Here is a 13,895-nt window from a genome sequence, read left to right on the forward strand (position 1 = left end):
TATTAGAAGTAAGGTAAGAAATTAATGAATTATCTTGTTTTGCCTTATTTTAACTATCATAGTTGTTTAGTTTTGAAAATCAGGACGCGTATCTAAGGAATTCAGAATAAATGCATTAGAATTATATATCGAATTTGACAAATTTATGAAGTGTGTCACTCTGATATTAATTGGCTCAAAATGGATTAGCGTAGACTCTTACATTTTGCTATCTATTTAATGAAAATAATTAACGGTTCTTCAGCTCCAGGTTCTCTTATGGGAATACTTTTTGAGCAAATATTTATGATTTTAATTTAAGATGTTAAGATAAGATCCCATTTCATCAGAGTGCCATGTTTCAAAGGTCATTCTCCTATACTACAACACTACCTTTACTGTATATACTCTTCTTTACCTTTAAAACACCTTTTTCAAATTAATTTTCTATCGTAATAAAAGGAAGTTATTATATTATTATTATTATTATTATTATTATTATTATTCTATTATGTACGGAGTGGTCTAGAAAAAAGAGAGTACTATAATTTCTTTGCTTTTTAAAGGAAATACAATTTTGTTGCTTTTAGTTATTTTCATGCTTATGGAAAATTTCCTTAATTTGTATATGACCGGAATATTTTTACACATTTATATTATAAATTATACCATACTTGTTTACATTTTAAGATAGAATCCTGTGAAATAGATTTTTGTATTAATAAAAAAATAATAGTGCTGGTGTTGGAACCTTTGGTGTGATACTCAAATTATAAGACAGTTACCACTAACCAAAATTCTTTATTTTTACTCTCGAGACGTATTTTGTTAACGATGTTAGCATGTTCGGTATAATTGACTATAAGGGATTGGTAAGGTCCAATCCCTTTTGATTTTAATTTTTTTTCCTTTATTTTTTTGATTTTTCAATATTGCTAAACTTTCAAAGGCATCTAATTTTGTATTGTTATTAAGTGACCAGTATTTAAAACATTTTCGGCCACACTTGACTTTTCAACTATTCTATATTTCACATTAGCTACATGATCTTCTTTAAATTTGGTTAAGATATGTTTATGATCTGTTTGCCTTGTTCGACAAAAGCAAATGCAATATTGATAATTTTATAGAACAACTCAATAATTGTTTTTCATCTATTAAATTCAGCTTCGAACAAAAGTTAAACAACCAACTTGCTTAGATACTCTTGCCATCAAAAATAATAGTAAGTTAGAATTTGATATTTATAGAAAAGAAACAAATACTTTTAGATACATAACTAGACTCTAATCATTGTTTTAAACATAAAATGGCTAGCATGCATTTCTTGGTAGATCGTTTAGTAGATGGCCTTATTTCCTCCAAGTAATAGCAGATTTAATAAATAAAAAGCAACAATTAAAATAATTGCTAGGGTCAATGGTTAAGACAACAAAATTATTGATAAGCTAATTAGTAGACATTTAGTTCTAATACCATATAATCCTATCATGACTAGAGGCTTTGATAAGGTTTTCAAAGATGTAGGTCTAAGAACTAGACAATTCTTCAAAGTTCGGCCAAGTTATGAAATCTTTTAGGAAACCCAAAAGATAAACTGAAAACCAAAGAAAAGTCTGGGATCTATGAAATTAATTGCAACGATTGTGATAAAAAGTACATAAGACAAACCAGAAGATCAATTAATATCAGATTTAAAGAACATGTACTTCATGTGAAATATCAAATAGTTAAAAATTCAAGTATGGCTGAATATATTTTAAGTATTGGTCACTTTGTAGGGATAGACAACTTAAAATTACTTAAATCAGTTAATAACAATAGAAAATTAGTTGCATATGAAAGCTTAGCAATTTTCAAAAATCAAAAAAACATTCTTAATAGGGATAAAGGTCCAATACCTTAAAGTCAATCATATAGTTTAGTTAGTGTTTAAGTTTTTTTGGGCCATCCCTCATTGCATTTTTCGCTCTATTAGTTACATCATTAGTATATAAGGCCATTTGTAAGTAGTTTTAGTTTAATTTTAATCTTCTCCTGAAGTTAAGCCCAGAAACACGTGTCGAGAGTAAAAATAAAAAGTTTTGGTTAGTGGTAAAACTGTGTCGTAATTTGAATAAAAAATAATATTGAAAATAATAAAATATGAAAAATACTAGATTTTTCGCACACTAATGTAAAAAATAATATTTAAGAAGTAGTTTTTTTTTTAGTATTTTGCTCTAACCTTCATCAGAATCCACCTATGTTATTAATATTCAATTACCGTACCAAAATACAAAATTTTATTGGTCCTACTCAAAAAGCAAAAAAATTATTGAATGTTTCTTTCATCTTGTGCCACTCGATTTATTGCAAGTCTTTAATGCAGTGCAAAATTCTTTTATTTTTTATTCAGATTAATGTAGTTTTCCACTGCGGCGCCTCCTTAAACATGGATTCGAAATTAGCTGAAGCCGTAATGACAAACGTAAACGGAACAGCAGAAATTTTAGAAATAATGAAAGAAGCACAAAGCCTTCAAGCCTTTATTCTGGTATCCACGGCGTATTCAAACTGTTTGAATAGGATAATTGAAGAAGTTTTCTACGACCCGCCAATCGATCCCAAATTGTTAATTAAAATAGCCAAGGAGATGAAACCGGAGCTTTTCAATAATATAAGCCGAGAGTAAGAAAAGTTTTAATATATAATAGATTAGGTATCGTATATTGCTAGTTTCAGATTTTTAGTTTTTTATTTTTAAAGTGATTTTTTGCAACTGATAAAAGTTAAGTAAAGCCAAAACTAAACTTGTGACATAAGCTAAGATTTTTTTTACAAATATTTTTATTATTTCAAGCATATTTTTGTTTTATTTTTAAAAATAGAATAAAAATATTACCAAGGAAAAACAAAAACTTTTTAAAAACTGTATTTTATTGTTATTGATTTTTTAAAAGTTGAAGAGTTTTTTCTGTATAAGCAAAACATAAAAACATTTAGTAGTAAAAATAAAAATCAAACAAGAATTTAATATAGTAAAAGACTAGTATTCTTATGTAATAATAATACATTTTAAGAATAAAGAATTTTACACAAAATATGCCTATCAAAACTTAACTTTTAACTAAATGAACACACATAGGCAAAAAATAGTGGTCAAAATATTGTAAGGTAAAAATAGTAAGACGAATTATTAACTGCATGAAATATGCTAACTAAAAATTATAAATAATTAGTGTGCACATAAGATCTATAGTAGTAGTGACATAATAGGCCAGCAAAAATACATAAATACATACTAGAATGATGCTAAAACAAAAAAAAATATTTTGGATTAAAACACTTAACGAAGCAAAACTATTTTACATTATGCAGCTTAGATCATATTTCAGTTACATACTTGGAGCATTTTTAATTTATTGTAAAATAGTTCTAATAATTCATCGTAACATAGTTTAAATATCTTAAAAGTTCTGTCGGCTATAAGTAAAGATAAATGATTTTATCAAGGAATTTTATGTTAGTTTTTTTAAATATTTATCTATTTCTCTAGGATCATTGGAAAATGCTATTGTTGCTTATTAGTATGTTACTTGGCGAAGCAGAAGCAGAACGTTTATAAGTATAGTTTATCATACGCACCATAGAAAGAGGAAAAAATTTAATATATATTTACTTTTATTTATTACTAGCCTAAGCTATAGCTTCGTTCACGTGGAAGTAGAATGGAATTATCGACTTTAAGTGTAAGTAGTACTGAATAACACCACAAAGCAAAAGGCGCTGCGCAAAAACGATTATATAAAGTATGTCTATTTTCGTATGAATCCGTAGCGAAGTTTAGGGTATGATGCTGACTCTCCGGACAGACATTCACATTTATATAAAGAGTATTTTTTTAATATTTCGACAAAACTTAATAGCGTGTTTCTTGATCGAAATCAAGCTACAAAGCTCGTATGTCTAGTTTCTATAGTCTTAGATTTTATAGTAAAGAGTGCTAAAGGTAAAAGAAAAAAATTACTTTTTCGATAAATTTGATACCCCTGTAGATATTTTTATCAAAAATTGGTATGCAGTTTTTAAGCAGTTAATAGGGTTTTTCCTATATACAATTTAAATTTTTATATTTTCTGTTAGCGTTCATCCGGGGTTTGAACCGAATATTTTTTTTATAGAAAAGCATATCTGGTACTAATAACCTACCTAGAATTTTTCGCCCGATGCACGGTTTGCACAAATTTCCATAAAAACCAATGTTATCAATAGCCGTAGCGACTTAATCTGATTATCCTATCAAATATTACTTTTATAACCCTAGTTTAAGTATTTTTACGATAAAAGATTCGGATATATGCCTCAAATAAATAAGAAAACTCCTTGAAAACAATAAGTTTTTTTCTTTCAACTTTAGCACCATGTAGTGTAAAATCTAATACGTTTAGGACATATGTTCATAGGACTTAACATGGATTGTGTTTGTACGTTACTGTTGTACTTAAATTTTGTTGTTATATGAACATTCTGATGACGACCACAAAGATAATCCCTAAAAACTTATTTGGTTGGTTAAATAATCTAAAAAAAAGTTTTATACTTTGGTTGAAAACGACGGCCATCTTAGCAAGAAAATGGCCAAGCGTTAGGATTGTTAGGTTAGTGATCGCGTAATACATTTAAATAGACCAGCTATTGAATGTTGCTAATAGTTTGACTGATGTCACAAGGGTTGGCAAAACTCACTACACCTGAATTCAACGAACTAAATGCTTAGCGCAATAAACGATATTCTTGGATTTGTTCATCCTGCAATGCCGATACTCTAACTACATAAACATCGTTGTACAAAGTTCATCTAATGAATTAACACGGGAGCAACAAGATCTTGGTTGCCCGTCAATGTTTGACCCTGTTACTTCTCCGGTCTTTGCTTTAACATCCTTGTATGGCTTGGCCTCGCAGATGGCCTTTCGTTGTAGCATATCAGAAGAACTTAGTAAGGATAATCTCAGCTTGAGAGATATTGTATTATTAATCGGCGAAATGCATTTATTGTTCAATGGTAGTTCTAAGCAGACGCTCACAATTAAGTCGATGCTTCATGAATTAAAAGCATACTAAGATAAAGTTATTTCTAATCTAAAAGCCGAGGTTCAGGCACTTCTATCGGAGGTTGAAACTCTTAAATCAAATAAATCTGCTGGCGGTGTTTCTGATGAATCAAATAGCGACAATTCAGGTATTTTAGCTAAGTTGGATGGTAGAGCGGGTAGGACGAAAAATATTATGGTCTATTATGTTGAGGAGGTTGCATCGCCAAACACTTACACTCGAATTAGACAGGGCAAGATAAAACTTTCATAAGTTTTTAAAGATGTTCGTGTGGTGGGTGCTTTTAAAGCTTTAAAAGTTAATAAAAAAGCTTATGAACCACTCAAAGTTTTTGTCTAATAGTTCGACTGTTCATAATTGTCTTAAAAATGAGATAAAACTTATGGACTCTTGAAGGTTATAATATCGGCAGAATTAAGTCTTAAAGAAATTTTGAATATGAATTACGTGTTGAACTGGAAGAAGGCAAGCAAGCAAGAGTCCAGGCTTATCATTCATTACAAGCTGGGTAAAACATACATCACCAAATCGCTCAATAGGCCTCTAGATGCTATTGGTCAGAAAAAAAGTGATCGATTGCTATGTAGGGGATATAAATTCTTAGCTTTTCGATATTGGTTCAGTAGTCAATCTTTTTCAATATGAAGTATTCCTTTTAGTTAAGACTTAGTTAAATTGTGATATTATTAATATGAATTGAGTGTTGAATATGAGTGTTGCAGGTGTTATGGTAAGAATTAGAATGGAGTTTGAGTCCCATTTGGTGAAAGTTGACTGTGAAATTACTAAGCCATTAGTTATTAGTGCTGACATAATTGATATAAAATTTTCTCCTATATCTGACTTAGATATTTTCGATATTTATTGTGAAACTATGGAACAATTTGTTAAATATATTCCGATCACAGATTTATTTTGGCAGATAATTATATTATGCCAGAAGCACTTTGGTCATATTAAAGAAAACTAATTGATTGTTCACACAATTCTTCAGTACACTTGACTTATAATAATTTTTTCCTGTTGGGTAAATGAATAGGATTCCTAATAAATAGGATATTAAAATAGATTTCTAGACTTAATGGTCTTCAAAAAACCTAGGGTGTTTCCCCCTATAAGGGAAATATGAGCTCCAATGATCAAGGCACTACTAATCTGTTTGCTTCTTTTTTAAAAAGGTGTACACTCATAATAATTTACCAATGCCAGACTATTCCATTCCAGAAATTTTCTAGGAGATATATTTACAAAGTAAATTTACCTAAAAAACTTAATGTTCTCTGGCCCGGATGGTATCTGGAATACTTCCTTTATGCCCAAGAACTGTGCGTGCACTCTTTCCTGCCCTTTATTTACAATGTTTAAGATGTCTGTTTTAAAGTATATTCCAACTTTTTGAAAGAGAAGCTACATTCAGCCAATTCATAAGTCTGGAACAAAGAATAACATCGACCATTACAAGAGCGTTAGTATTTAATCAACAATTTTTTATCATATTTTTTAAGGCATCTTATAATATTAATGACTTAATTGTTAATGTGTTTTTTTGTATGAGTTTTCCGTTGATAGTTAAATAAAAAATTCACAGATTTTGCAACATGCGCAAACATCGTAGGCGTATTGAAAATACCAGATACAAGTACGGTGGCTGTTATTTTTTATATTTTATATTATCTTGTGACGTCATTTGAAAGTGCTCAATAAACGAAACATAAAAGAATTAAGCCTTATGATCATTATTCATTCAGTTTGTTATTTATTATATTTTTGTAATTGCCATTAATTTTAACGGTTTATTTTTTAAAATTAGGGTGCTCCCCGAAAATTCCGCCCTTCGCCCCTTCCGCCTCTTTTTTACTACCCACTCTGGAAAAAATTGAGCAAAACTCATCATAGCTATGCGGGTGGTATAAAATACGGCTTTTATTTTTATTTCCAAAACTCTTGAACGAGGCGCCATTCCATATGGCTCTAAAATGCGCCACCAAAAATAACAATCTACGTATCCAAGCAATTTTGCGAACACGCCCCCATTTAAGTATTATCGAATTTATTCCACTTGGCTGATATACCCTGTATTATTTCATATGGAGGAAAAGTGAAACTTTTTAATTATTTAAGTTTACCCAATTCTTTCATACACATCTCATAATCCATATCTGGATATTTATCACGAACTTTTATTAATTCTCGATGAAGGGAACTAAAGCCACGCTCACTTTTATTCACATATTCGGCAACGTAAGCAGCACAGGAATATTCATCTAATATAAACTGAACATCCATATTTGACTGCAAAGCTTTCGAAATACATGGATTAAATGGACTGATCCAAATGTCTTCAATCCCACGTTTCATAAAAACCGAGGGGTGATGAATGCCATGTCGAAGAATGTCCAAATACTCATTAAATGACTCTAAATAAAATTTTTGAAGGAATTCCTCAAAACTTATCAAAGAACCCACCTCTAAAGCTTCATGCATTTTTTCACATAACAAAACTTTTGAGTTATCCTTATTAACTGGCAATACCGGAATTAATACCCTAGTTTGATCCATTGGCCAAAATGGTGCCCCAAAACGGCATTTTTTTGTATTTTTTTTGTAGCATGTATGAGTATGAGCATGCGTTTGTAAATTCCTGGGGCTTGAAACTAAACATTCTTCGGCTGAGGCAATACTATCAATGAATGCAATAGTTTCCGGTAAATTTTCATCATTTAATAACTGTGCCTCGTGGGAAGGTGGAGCGTTTTCAAGCCATAATAACATATGACAGTGTGGACTACCTCTATGCTGAAATTCCACCCTACGAAAGTAATCTTTTAAATAATATTTTCCAAATGGGCCATCTCTCTTTTTTTTTAGAGCAATCATGATTGTATCTACTAATTTGTTAAAATCCAGGCAACAAAAACAGGATCATTGTTCACTAATTCCGCTTTAGCACTATTAGACATAATATCAAAGATACTATCGTCAATGTTATCTTCATCGTCTAAATTTTGTTGAAATTTATAGGCGCATTTTAAGAGTGGCTTCCAATGTACCTCTGATGCACTAAGTGTTACAAATACAGTTGGTTTTTCGAGTTGACGCATCATACAATATAAGTCCTTTTTCTTTGACTGCCAATATTGTATCGAATTAGGTATATTTTTTAAAAACGACTCAATCTTTTCCATGCTTTCTTTCACAAATTCTGGATCTAATAAATCTTCTCTTGTAATATTTTTTACCTCATGGTTATTATTGCGAAACAATACTTGAAATGTTTGAATAATTCTCAAACGCATGATTTTGGCTGCCATGTAAAGAATATGATTAGGGGTAACACCACGTTTATCTCTTCTACGGATTTCACTAGTTGCCATCATATAAGGAGTTACATTAATTTTAAAATGTCTTTCATGTCCGTAATAGATAGCAGGAAATGATAATTCCTCTGCATCAGCGTCAAAAGATAATGCAAACGTTTTGTTTTTCTGACCTGGGGCTAAATGTAACACCATATCTTCCCCCCAAAAAATTGTTTGCTGTTGCATGTTTAATAATTGCTCAGTTGTTAAAATTTTTTCTTTACGCGACGAAACTACGTCCATCATGTCTTCTTGACTATTCCTTATCTCGAAATGCTGGTCGTAAAATATTTGATTTTCTTCTGCAAAATCATAACCTTCATGTATACCCAAGAATGTGTTATTAATTTTAATATCATATTTTCGGTATAATGACGTATCTCGTAAATATAATAACCATCTACGCAGAATAGCTTTTGAGACACATCCAGACAGATATGCCCCTTTTTGAAGAATATGACGCTTTATTAAAACTGTCACTGTATATTCATCGTCAACATTTATGGGCAGGGAAGTTACCATATTATTTACACTGACAGGAACATTTATTATTTGACCCACCATTTTTTGACTACCAGCAAAATAGTGAATTTTGCGAATTTGCAGAAAGGGTAAACGGGGTGAAATTAAACGCTCAGAAATGGGATTTAAGGGGGGTAAGTTAGACGGAATAGGAGGATAAACAAATCCATTAACAGTGGCCAGTTGAGGAATCGTTTTTTTACGGGATAAAGTGGAATAACAGTTACGACAACACTTATAAAATTTGCATTCATCCTCGATACTCGAATGCATTTTTGGGTAGCCAGCTTCATAAAGAAGGGGAAGAATATCCTTGGTTATGGAGCAAATATCATTAGTCCACCAAATTCGGTCATATATACGACAGAATTCATTTAACTTATTACTATAAAATTTAGTGTTCATAAAATGCTCTAAATATAATGTTCTCTTTTCAAAAAATTTTGTATTTGTTGGATTTAAAGTAACTATTGAATTATTGAGATATCCTGAAAAGTTCAAAATATCTGAATCAAAAGACTCACAATTACCTGTTTTATTTGGTGCTTCCCTGGCTTCTTTCTTTTCTATGATGATACCCGATGAACTATTGGTAGAACCTTTTCCCCGTGATTGGATTTTCTGCTTTTCCTCAGATCGTTGAACAGAAGAGACATCTTGGAAAACAGAAACACCATCAACTGTAGTATTGGGATTCGAAGAAATTATTTTATTCAACTTTTTTCGTTGCCTATATTCCCGACAACGTTTAGCGTTCAAGGCAAGTTTGACATTGTCTTGCTTCTTATTATCAGGTTGACTTTTATTAAGTGCGGTAGCACCGCTAGTGCTTGGTAATGAAATATTAGTATTAATTACTTGTTTTTGGTAAGTCCCACAGTCTTCTGCATCCAAAGAAAGTAAAACAGTTTTAATATGTTTTTTCTCAGTATTTGCATTTGACTGCACACAACATTCAGCATTTGACTGTAACTCGACAGCTTCCTTTTTATCTTCTATAAGAGTTATTTTTCTCTGCTTGAATGGTAAAACTTTTTCGTTTTCATTTTTTACAATATTAAGTTTCCGTTTCTTTAACGGCAATTGATGTGAATGGAGGGACATTCTGGAAGTAAAATAGTTTATAATTTATTTACATTAAAAACATTTAGTCAAAATCGTCGAAAAATAAACAATTTGAGAGGTAACTTTAATTTTAAAGTGCCTTTATTTTATATTTCCATAAATAAAAAGTGTGCATTCAACAGGTACAGTCTTGCCCAAAATAAGTTTACTCATCAAATTTTTATGTGGTGGAACTTAGCTAGAGATTCAGAAACGAAAATCATGTTTTTACAGTCGCCCAGACAAGTTTTGGTTTTAAAGTTCGCCATTTTGGATCCGCCATTTTGTTTTTTGTAATTGTGATAGCACTAAATTGCATTGTCATCGGAAATATGAATGTGTTTCAAATTTCACGTAAATCGGACATCTGGAAGTTCAAATTTGATTTCCAAGATTTGACCCAAACATACATAGTTACATACATACATACATACATACATACATACATCATACATACTTACATACATACATACATAGGTACATTGCAAGTTAAATAAAAGCTTTTAAAAACAAAAAAAAATTAAAACCAAAACTTGTCTGGGCGACTGTAAAACATGATTTTCGTTTCTGAATCTGTGGCTAACTTCCACCACATAAATTTTTGGTCGAAAAACTGTCAATTTGCTAGCTATAAATTATTATATCTACCTATACTTTTCAAGTGGTCAATTTTTATATTCCCCATGACACCAACATAGAAAGCTCAACTACTTCACTAAGGACTTACCTATTTTATTTTCACTTATTTTATAAAAGACCACCCTTGTTTGTAATCCTCGTATCAATAATTGACACACACACACTTTTATTTTCGAATACACAAGTTTTTTAGTAACACGTCTTGTCGAAAGGAACAAATAAAATAAAAGAATCCTGATTATAACACGCACCCTATTCGCTTCATGGCTTACAAATCGGATATCACATAATATTTCTCTCACCTACATACTTGACTTAAAACCCAAACCTCATTGCGGCCTTCGAACGACCTTGCTCTATTCCCTGATCAACGCCGACATCGCGTTGATGAGGCAGGTCATTGAACCCGGACTGTTACATTTCGTTTTGTAGCATGTCGTTTTTTCAAAGACGGGTCCCATATACGTGCGCCCAGAAGTATTTTCAATACTAAAACCTACTTAATATCACTAAGAATTAAAAAAAATATTTTCGGAATACTTAATCAGCCAGGAAGCAGAGTAGATATGGGTGATAGTTGCCGACGTTTGTGCATATTGGCTCCTTAAGAGTACGGCAATTGGAAAATATGATATTTAATATAGGCTACTTTTAACTTTACACTAAAGGGTCTTAGTAGTTGATTACAACTAATTTTTAAATTATAACTAGAAAACTTGTGGATTGAAATCCTTAAATATAATCTTTATATTAGTAAGTGTATCTTTGTAATTTTGGAAAACTAATGTCAAAAAAATTTCTCAATTTATTTTAATCAGTACTTTATAAAGCCACAGAATAATGCAGCCTTGACTATTCTAAACTGAGTATAAAATTTCACTGTTATAAATGATAAAATTAAAGAAACACTAATTTGGCTTTCTAAAATAGAAATATTTAGCATAAGCAATATAATTCGGTAAATTAATTAGCTGGATAACAGATAAATCTATATACCATCAAATATTAAAGAAATTTTCCCTTTTATTTACTACTAATAAAGGATTTTCGAAACCATATTAATTTAAGCAATTAATCATTACCGCGTTGCTATTTTCTCCTTTTTCCTATCTTAAAAATATTTGAACGTTTTACCTTTATTCAATTCCTTTTTTGTCAGACTTTATATTCCACCTCGTAGTTTACCAAGAAATTTCATTAATAAAATTTCTTGTGCCAGGAACGTCAAAATTGTTGGCACCAAATAACTCATAAAAATGTTTTATTAATAAATGACTACGGTAAAAAAAGTAGTCAGAAAGACGTTTTATATAGATTTAAGATAAACTTAATTAAAACTTGGGAAAAAATGTAATATGTTTATTAAGGTTGCTTTTTATGGTATCATATTATTAAGAAATCAATTACTAATGACTTATACCTGGAAGGCTAAAAATTTTGGTATATTGGTACGTAACGTTAACGCATTCTAAATTTTAAAAATGAGTAATAACTTTTTTAAACCGATTTAGTAGCACAGAAAAGACTTTTTAGCTAGAAAAAAAGAAACTCAACTTTTTTTTTTGATTTTAGCGAATAAAATAAACCCTTATTTATAAATTTACATTAACCACTACGTAACCGTAATAACTACCCTTAAAATTTAAATGAAAATGGTAGTCGAGTATTATAAAATTCTTTTAAAGATTCTTTAATATTAATAATAGTGCTTAATTTTTTTTAAATTCAGTGATTTTTCACAAAAATATTTAGTAAACAAAAATACTATAAGTATAGCGCGCAAACTGCACAATAAGGGAGTTCGGGACACTGAAAGGACACTGAATTTAAGAAAAGTTTTTTTTTAATTGTAGGCCTAAAAAATAAGATAATATTTTAAGAAAATCCATTGCCATAAATTTTTACCCTATATCAAATAGTGATACTGAAATATTACCTTTAAAATCGGAAAGAGTAGTTTTTGCAATGGTAAGAAATTGTTTCGTGGATAATTTTTTTCGCAACGTGGGTTCATTTTTTGAAAGTTATAGACTTTTTCCTATAGAAAAGGTACTCTTGTTGCACATCATCTAGAGCGTTGGTTTTCAAAAAAATTGAAGGTAAATATTTGCTCTGATGGGTTGCTAACTGGTTAATAAACATAAACTTATGAAACTTATGGCATTTTAGAAGTATTCATGTAATTATTAAATAACTAATTGAAAAACCAAAATTTTATGATTTTTAAAACATTTAATTGATTTAATGAAGGTATGCTGTCTTTTCACTTTATTTATTTTATATGTGTGCAAAAAAATGTTTTGCTTAACAAGTATTTTTGTTAGTTTATTATTGTTGAACTCTTCCTTCTTGCAAAAAAATTATTATCGGCTCTTTAAGACAGTTTAAAAAGGTATCTTTATAATTTGACTTTTTTCTGGCATATTTGCGCTACACCCTATATATCATGATATTTTACAATTCTACGACATACTCTGAATATTTTTTGTATGGCACGCCATATGCCTAAAGTCAGCGGTTTGCCAAATTTGATGTAACAGACTAATGAAACAAACGACATTACAAAATAAAAATGTATACATATTTATTATCTAAATAACTTCCAGTTGCACATTTTCAATCACTTGGGGATCAATTAGTCCAATTTCTTGTCATTATTTGCTTCAAATCATAAATAATAAATAAATAAACTTTTATTGCCCAACAGAAGAATCCAATACCAGTACAATTAGTTATACAATAATTATAACTATCAATTAACAGAAAAAACAAAAAATAGTATTAAATTTAGAGGTACTAAAAGCTAATCCGTTTAACAAAAATTAAATATCAAAATGGCATATTAGTAAGTTACTTTTACTACTTTGCAAAATAAAGAACAACAGAAAAAGAAAAAAAAAGAATAAAACTCGAGATACACACACTACGCAGGTGAAGCCAAATCTGGATACTAAATGAAAATTGATTAAAATAAAAAATTTACATTAGTTTGATGACAAATAATTTGAACTAGATGTGTGTATTATTGATAGTGAACTAAAATGTATATCACAATCATAAGCAATTACTCTAATATAGTTTTGACACATAAAATATATAGGAGAGTTCAAAAGCAGATTGATTCTAGCCGTGCTCGTGTAAAATAAAGAAATAAGTATCCAGTTCTCGTTATGAACAAGAAAATTTCGTTTCTTG

At 30.1% G+C, this 13,895-nt stretch overlaps 1 protein-coding gene across 4 annotated transcripts in view; it reads left to right on the forward strand.

Annotated features, from left to right (window-relative positions):
- LOC126743422 (fatty acyl-CoA reductase wat-like) overlaps positions 1–13,895 on the forward strand; it is a 234,027-nt gene that overhangs the window by 63,986 nt on the left and 156,146 nt on the right. For all 4 annotated transcript variants that reach the window (XR_007662865.1, XM_050450512.1, XM_050450513.1 and 1 more), the window contains exon 4: positions 2,378–2,649. Coding sequence is in view for 3 of the 4 variants with exons in the window: in XM_050450512.1 (XP_050306469.1) it covers positions 2,378–2,649 (272 nt within the window). In the remaining variant the exon portion in view is untranslated. The remainder of the gene's footprint in view (positions 1–2,377; positions 2,650–13,895) is intronic.

Source organism: Anthonomus grandis, chromosome 12 (assembly GCF_022605725.1).
Source record: "Anthonomus grandis grandis chromosome 12, icAntGran1.3, whole genome shotgun sequence".
Lineage (NCBI taxonomy): Eukaryota > Metazoa > Arthropoda > Insecta > Coleoptera > Curculionidae > Anthonomus > Anthonomus grandis.